General features: G+C 43.0%; 1 protein-coding gene across 1 annotated transcript; it reads left to right on the top strand.

Annotated features, from left to right (window-relative positions):
* The first annotated feature begins 296 nt into the window (after window positions 1–296).
* ATF4 (activating transcription factor 4) lies at window positions 297–4,573 on the top strand. The gene is made up of 3 exons (XM_083156502.1): window positions 297–894; window positions 1,944–2,243; window positions 3,642–4,573. Exons 2-3 carry the CDS (start codon window positions 2,036–2,038, stop codon window positions 4,463–4,465), a joined length of 1,032 nt encoding a protein of 343 aa, XP_083012628.1. The 5' UTR covers window positions 297–894; window positions 1,944–2,035; the 3' UTR covers window positions 4,466–4,573.
* The last annotated feature ends 3,947 nt before the right edge of the window (window positions 4,574–8,520 follow it).

Raw genomic sequence — 8,520 nt, 5'->3', positions numbered from 1 at the left:
GTTGAATACTCTGACAGTGAGCTATAGGTACTGCTCGCTGTATAGATCGCAGTCAGAGACTCGCAAGCGGCATTGAATATATCCCTATAAGGATCAAAAAGGGTTGAGATTACCTGAAGGATAAAAAAGGGGCAGACTAGATGGGCCAGATGGTTCTTATCTGCCATCAAATTCTATGTTTCTATGTAAGTCATTCTAACATTTTTTTAGTTAAAAATAAATATTAAAATTTGCTCTATTATATTAATAGGCTGCTTTTTTTCTTTTAGGTCTGACACAACTACAATCCGATCCTATCTCGGTGACAGTCACAACTCATCGAGGACACGACAGAGCAAAGCTGTCATGCTGCCTAATCATCATACCATATGGCTAACAAACTAGCCATGCTCAGCTAACATAACGAAATACACTGATCACCATCATTACCCTATTTATGTTTCTTAAATTATTAGGACACAATCAAACGTATCTATAGCTATTAAAAGCACGGCGCTTCATATTAGTAATAGTACAAACTACAAAGGCGATAGCGCGGAAGGATATTCGACGACATTGTGAATGTGAAAGAGCGGAGCGATATGACTTCCAGTAATGCGGCTGTATATAAGCAAGGGACGCTTCTCCCGCCACGTCACTTGGTTATCATTGAGAGGAATGTGATATAGTTCGTGCATTGTGTTGCGGGAGAAGCTGCCGCCTATTATAGGATCGTTACCCTAACCCCGAGCTGTAGTCCTTGGAGCAGACGGTTCCCACACTCCACTGCCGCCATTCCAAAGCAGACAGCCATGGCTGTATAGCAGCGGCCCGCGGCCCCCTCCCTCCTCAGGCCAGTGCGAGGCAGAAGCACCCAGCGGAGCTGGCAGCACCAGGCATCGGCATCAACATGGCGTAAGTACATGAGAACAGGTGGTGGTGATGGGGGTCGTTCTAACGCAGCTATGATAACTTGGTGATGTCGTAAATGCTGTATTTTCGCCGGTATACGTTTGTGGAAAGCGGATGTGAAGTTAAGAATGTGACATTACCCTGGAATTGGATTATGATCATAGCTATAGGGGTCTTTTTTCTTCTCTCCATTATTTTTCTTCATATATATGTGTGTGTGTGTCTATATATATATATATATATATATATATATATATATATATATATATATATATATATATATATATATATATGTGTGTGTGTGTGATGTCAGATGGTGAATGGTCTATTTGCTCTTGCACTCTTTATTGGGTTAGATTAGGCTGTATGCTGCCTGAGGTGACCCTGACACTGTTCCCTTGTTCATGCTGCTTCCTTGATTGAGAAGAGCTGGGAAACCCCCTGTTCAGTATCTCACAGATGTGACCTATCCCCTTAGGATGCTGCTGGCTTAGATGGCTGTTTCCCCAGCTTGGCCTTTTCCTATAGGGATTCCTTCTGTGGGCACTGGAGTCTCACATTACAGCACAGCAGATGGATTGCTATGTAGAAAATCTATTTTTATATACCTGGCTCCTCTGGTGCTTTAAGCCTTTGTTCTGGCTTAGGGTCTTGTTCATTAGTATGCGGTATTTGTGTTCCTAAAATATTCTTGTCATGTGTTTGGCACCAAGCTGCAAACTGGTTGTAACTGGGTGAGGCGTTAGCTGCAATGTTGTGTGCTGGATAAATATTAAAATGTGACTGAGGCTAAAATGGCGGTGTATTGGCTTGAGGGTGGGGAAGAGACCAGATGGAGGAACTGTGAAATGGTTGCGAGCAGCTCCACATGTGCTGTGGGAAGTAACCATATATGGTCACAAGGAAACGGCTTCCTTCTCCGAAGCAGTTTACAATGCCGTATGCTGCCAGGGAAGCTTGCTTACAGCAGAAAGCAATACAAACTAAAATGTTGCTGCATTTTGATAGATTTGCTTACGAATTTTTCTATTTTTTATTTTCTCATTTACCAGGCTTCTCAAGGCATCCCGCAGCAGCTTTGCTGTTTACAAGAAAGAAAGCTCAGAATCCACCTTATACCTGAAAGCTCTACTACCTGAAAAAGATGAGTCTATTAAGCGACGAACTGTTGTTGGGGGACTTTCTGTCCCCCTTCAACCAGCCGTTTTTGGCGGCTGAAGAAAGTTTGGGTCTCTTGGATGACTGCATCGAGGTGCCCGGGTACCTCCCATCGCATGGGTTGTCCAGCCAAAAGGCTAAAAATGGTCTCTCTGAATTGCTGCCTCTGGGCGAATCCTTTGGCAGTTTCAAAGGTAAGCATTACAAATCTTTAAAATACCTTTCAAAGCCATTGCGGCGAGGACTGCCCTGATATTATTTTCGGTACTTATGTAGTATCTGGGCTGCCGATTTTTTGATTGTATGCCTTAAGTTAAGGCATACAATCAGATGCGATGCGATGCGATATCGCATCGCATCCGATATCGGATGCGATATCGGATGCGATGACCCGATTTTTCCATAGGAATCAATGTTAAAATGATTCCTATGGAAAAATGGGTCCTTTTCATACCCCTACTATCCAAGTGGGCATGGAGTTGGATATAAACCTGTGGCGAGCGTAGCGAGCCACCGAAGCGTGGCGAGCGAAGCGAGCCCCGCGAGGGGACGGTATTCGTCCCCTCGCGGGGCTCGCTTCGCTCGCCACGCTTCGGGCTCGGTGGCTCGCTACGCTCGCCACAGATTTATATCCAACTCCATGCCCACTTGGATAGTAGGGGTATGAAAAGGACCCATTTTTCCCATTGAATTCCATGTTAAAATGGACTCAGTCCATTTTAACATTGATTCCTATGGAAAAATCGGGTCATCGCATCGAATCGCATGGTCGCATGCGATGCGATGCGATCTCCCGATCCGACCCGATTTAGAAATCGGCAGCCCAGATACTACATAAGTACCTTATTTTCTTTTCTTCATGTCCCATATGTAAATAGATAATGGAATTAATTTCTTCCCTGAAACCATTCTTAAGGCCTTCATACACTATGCGATTTGGGCCTGATTTCACCTGATTCTGGAGGAATGGCCCTTGAAATAGGGCCAAATTGTGTAGTGTGACATCTGATCCGATGCACGGCCCCATGCGGATCGGAGGTCGGACAGCCTGCACATTAGATAAATCTTAAGTGCAGCCATCGATGCGGCAGAGAGCGAGGTCCGGAGTATAGGCAGGCAGCAAGAGAATAGAAAAATTATTTTCAAAAGACTGGACGGCCGCTGATTGGCTGAGAGCTCAGCCAATCAGCGGCCGCCCAGTCTATTGAATAGGATTTTTTTTTTTATTCTCCTGCCACTACCCCAGACCCTGCTCTCCGGTCACCGCCTGCAGCTCCACGGGTTACATGTAATAAATCACTTCCAATTTATCACACGTAAAAAAATAGCACATCAAGTGCCAAATCCAGGAGCTCTCCAAGGGAGCTCAGGGGAAGTTGGGGCTGACTTGTCCTTAGGGGAAGTCGGTGTAATGTAAAGGCCTTGAACACCCCTTTTAAAATGCATTTTTTTCAGCGTTTTAAATTTCATATACTACACTTTCCATTTATAAGCCCTTAGGTTTGTACTGTAAATGTCTTTGTTGGTGGGGAAATATCTTTGACCTATTCCTTAAAGATTTGATTTTCTAAATCACTGCCATGTCTTTACAGGGGATGCCTTCTCTGGCATGGATTGGATGGTGGAAAAAATGGACCTGAAAGAGTTTGATTTTGATTCCCTGCTTGGGATGGAAGATCTTGAATCCACCGTCTCACCAGATGAGCTCATGGCCACGTTGGATGACTCGTGTGATCTCCTAGAGGACCCACCTCTCCCAATGGTAGATGGCCACTATGTTCCATCACCAGCCCCAATCTCTCTTCCAAAATCTCCACTGGAGGCTGATCAAGTGGCACCAGTGAGTCCAAATTTAATTGAAACCCAAGTGTCTATCCCAGACCATTCCTTTATCTTAGATGTAGGAAGTGTGGTGGTTGTTGCTGATGAAGATGACAAAATCTCAGCAACATATACACTTGAAGCTCTAAAATGTGAGAAGGAAGATTCCTCCGATAATGACAGTGGCATTTATATGAGCCCAACTTATCTGGAGTCTCCCCAACAAAGTCCAGAATTTACAGTAGAGTATCCTAGCAGTGCCCAGTCCTCTCCTGCATCCCCCGTCTCTGAGAGACCCAAACCATATGATCTTCCCCCAAAGGATAGAGAAGTTTTGGCAAAGGTAAAAGCTGTAGGGCAACCCAAAGTAGACAAGAAAAAGAAAAAAATGGAGCAGAACAAGACAGCAGCCACTCGCTACCGGCAAAAGAAGAGAGCAGAGCAAGATGCAATATCTGGAGAGTGCCGAGAACTAGAACAGAAAAATGATGCCCTTTCTGAGAAAGTAGAGTCTCTAGCGAAAGAGATCCAGTATTTGAAAGACCTGATAGAAGAAGTCCGCAAGGCCAAATGCAAACGAGCAAAAAGTTCTTAGTTAGGTGGAAGTTGGGAGCGTTGTGTATTGTTGTACATATAGGTTACATGGTTGTTAAGCAGTGTGTTAGTAATGTCTACTTAATAAATTATTTTATAGTTAAATGTGTATTGTGTTCACAGTATTTTTTTATATCACAAGTTGGCTAATAAAATATTTCTGGGTGACTTAATGGGGTGTCCTTTAAAAGTCAAACAAACGAGTCATAATGGGCATAACAATTTGCATACTTGAAACAAGAAAGCATTGGTTCTCAATGCCAATTAAGTATTCAGGTAAATTGGAACAAGTACGGATCTGGTAATGCCAAAGATAACAGATTATAATCCCCTAGTATATCTTTATTATACTCTAAAATTCTCAACACGGAATGTTAAGTATGGTCAACTGGACACTGAATGGATAAAGGGCTTTTTTGTTTTTTTGTACTGAACTCAAATTATCTTTATTTAAAATATGAAGGTAATTTGTTTTAATCTATCATGTTTTTATTCAAGATATTACATTTGGTGCACCACAGAGGAGATTTAGCTTCTGAAATAGGTGATTAAGATTTTTTTTTTTTTTTTTGATAATCATATTTCCATAAACAACGCGGTCTTCCTGAGCTTTCAAAACAGTGGGAAAAATTGGCTAAACTCGCTTAAGCATAGTTGTTGGCCCCCTAAGCGTTAATGCTTAAACTGCAATTGAAGGGTTGTAAATCAAAATGTAACCCGGTTCCTATCAATATGCTGTCTACTGGCAGGCTATAGACCCTTTGTAATGAATTGTTCAAGTTGACACATTTTATTTGGTTCATGGCTACTGCTTTGTTTTCTCATGTAGGAATGTGTCTGCATTGAGGTTGCCCTGAAAACCTTGATGTAGTACTTCCTCCTCAAGTTTGTTGGCCATAGTGAGGTATCAAAAGGTATTTTTCCCTTCATAATAGGTAATCAGTAAGGGAGCTTATGTGTAGGTGTAACATAAAGTCCTTACTGCACTTGTGTCCAATCCGTATTGTGCATCAATAGAATCCCTGGCACTCCTGCAACATATTTCCAAGCCCCTAAGCCAACCGACCATGACTTAAGTCCCGTACACACTGTACAATCTCTTTGGCCACTGATATTGGCAAGTGCATACGCACTTGCTAATGGCAAGGGGGTATGGAGGCCATTCTGCAGCTTGGCCCTTGTTAACAATTCACTCCCTTGTCTGTAAATGCACAGATTATGGAGGGGGTTGATAATGACCGGAAGGAGTGCATGTAGGGTGTCATTGTAATCCTACACACTGGTTGATGTAATGAGCCATATCATGCAGAAGTGTTAAAATGGGCAATATCACTCATCTCTCCTAGTGAATACAGGGTTTAAAATATGGTGGGGTTTATTTATGAAGAAAATTGGGTTGTAAAACCCTTTGTATTGTGTTTATGCCTGATCGGCAATACTTTTACTAGCTGGGAAGCATTTCCTCTTTAAGTGGTGTAAACATGATTGGAAGCCTAGGGTTTTACATACAGACTCTTTGTAATTAAACCCGCCTACACATTGTTTACTGACCTAAAGTGGCTGGATACTGCACTGGTCGGTAATGCAGTCTCTCTGGGTCACAAAAGGAATGCTAGGTAATGTAATGAGTCGGCATTTCCTTTCACATGATTGGGATCTGCAGTTTGTAACTGTAACATAGACTATTGTTTAGCATGCAGCTGTCCACTGGAAGAAGCCATTTCTGCAAGCCACACAGAAAAGCTAAAGCACAAGTAAGTATTTTTAACCCCTTAGCTGGTGCTTGTGGTGCAACCGCAGCCAGAAGTGGTTTAATTGGTAATGTTGACCATGTACCACAGTTTTTAGAAAAGTGTTGAACGGTTCTCCTATGACTCCCTGGACCCCACTGGTGCTATCCATACTTGCTGGAAACACCCCAGAATGAGACTCGCGTACTAGATCGTAATTCTGGTAGTTCCTATCCAAACTCAGTTTGGCCGATCTATTAAATAATTAAAAACAAAACCGACCATTTCTGAGTTTTGTAGCAAAAAACAAACAAAAAAAAATCACATGGTAGTCATTAAGTCAATGTTCAGAATGTTAACATTGTAACAACGACATGGCAAATCACATTGTATACCAGATCTGTTCGTGTCTTGCAAGCTCTGCTTATATCTTCTGAGTATATTTGAGCCTACTATTTTGGAAGCAATGCAGCATGGCCCCCGCTCCACCTCCCTACCAGCTGATATTGGTGGCTACCAAATCACACCGTGTACACACCCAGGGCCGCTAAGAGGATGGGGGGGGTACTAATTACCTGGGCTTGTGGGGGGGCGGGTGGTCTGCCCCCCCAGGCAGCAGCATCTCACTGACAGCGTGAGCTCTCATGCTGTAGGTGTGTGCTTCTGCTGGGGGGGGGGGGGGGCAACAACACTCCCACCTTGACTTTAGAGTGGTTATTTTTTTTTTTCAACCCCCCCCCCCCCTCTTAATTTTTTTTTTTGGGGGGGGGGGGGGCGGCATAATTGTGGTAGAGGGTCACGCCCAATGTTCCCTCTAATTTTACGAAGGCTGTGTGCGGCTAAAGATTTTGGTTGTGCAACTTTGGAATGAAATTTACATTTTTGTGCGTCACTTATATATTTTTTTTTAATTGAGTTTTATTTATTCCAACGTTGCATGTAATACAATAAATTACAAAATAGTTATAATTGCAAAAACAGTTACATTTCATGTAATAACATACATACTAATCCCACCCCCCTCCCACCCGACCCCCCTTACCACAAACACTTGGCCTATACTTCTTACCGACGCTGTGCTACACTCCTTGATTTTTATGACTCTTATATTCCTAATTGATTATTGGCGACTCCCTCCAACATTCTCGTGGCTCCTCAGACTATCTTATAGTTCCCCCTACTAATTCCATCTCGGACATGTTTTAAATCCGGGTTTTGCACGGTTTATCTGATCTTAGCTCATGGCTATGGATACCCTATTAATTTAGTTTCTCCCCGTAGACTCTAGGCCAGTGGTTCCCAAACTGTGTGCCGTGACTCCCTGGGGTGCCTCTGGACATTTGCAGGGGTGCCACGGGTCGGTGGTCCAGGACCAATAAAAATTATTTGCGATCAATTATTTATGGACAAAATCAGTGCTGGTGGCTGCCAATCATAAAATATATGTACAATCAGGAGAAAATCCTCCCCTTTAACACATAACTGAACCTAAGAAGCACATATAAACACAATCTACTTAATTTAAAATATTTTTTCCTGGGCCTAGGGGTGCTGTGGAAAAATTCTGATACTCTAGGGTGCCGTGATTCGAAAAAGATTGGGAACCCCTGCTCTAGGCATTGAAAGTACGGCAACCTACCTGCTAGAAGAGCTACAATATGTGCCTCGTGTTACAAACTTTACCAAATGTGATCTCTTTTATCTTTTTTTTTTTTTAATTCATACCTTATTTATATTTTTAACACTTCTAAATGCCCCTTTTCGTGATTATCCTTGATACTATTTCCTTAATAAACAAAACTCCATATTCAATTTATTTTTCCCCTTGATTTATCCCATATTAATCTGACCCCTAATTCGTGTCATTATTTTAGTGGCTCTTCATACCGTGATGTGCCCTGTGAATTAATATCACTCCGTTCCCTTCAGAGAACTCAATTAAAATACAAATATTCCTTAAGTGCTCTTATAATATCTTCTGATTATATTTGAGCCCACTATTTTGGAAGCCATGCAGCATGGCCCCCTGCTCCACCTCTCTACCAGCTGATATTGGTGGCTACCTGTTCACACTGTGTACACACCCAGGGCCGCTAAGAGGAGGGGGGGGGTACTAATTACCTGGGCTTGCTGGGGGCGGGTGGTCTGCCCCCCCAGGCAGCAGCATCTCACTGACAGCGTGAGCTCTCATGCTGTAGGTGTGTGCTTCTGCTGAGGGGGGGGGGGGGGCAACAACACTCCCACCTTGACTTTAGAGTGGTTATTTTTTTTTTTCAAACCCCCCCCCCTTAATTTTTTTTGGGGGGGGGGGGCGGCATAATTGTGG

This window comes from Crinia signifera, chromosome 8 (genome assembly GCF_055691185.1).
Source record: "Crinia signifera chromosome 8, ASM5569118v1, whole genome shotgun sequence".
In the NCBI taxonomy this organism is placed as follows: Eukaryota; Metazoa; Chordata; class Amphibia; order Anura; family Myobatrachidae; genus Crinia; species Crinia signifera.
The sequence above is the reverse complement of the archived record's forward strand: the minus strand, read 5'-3'. Positions and strand labels throughout refer to the sequence as shown.

What these genes read in the sequence shown, in the direction of transcription:
- ATF4 (XM_083156502.1), top strand. Translation starts at nt 2,036, where the DNA reads ATGAGTCTATTAAGCGACGAACTGTTGTTGGGGGACTTTCTGTCCCCC. An exon ending in ATCCTTTGGCAGTTTCAAAG is followed by an intron (nt 2,244 to 3,641) that starts GTAAGCATTACA and finishes ATGTCTTTACAG; the next exon opens with GGGATGCCTTCTCTGGCATG.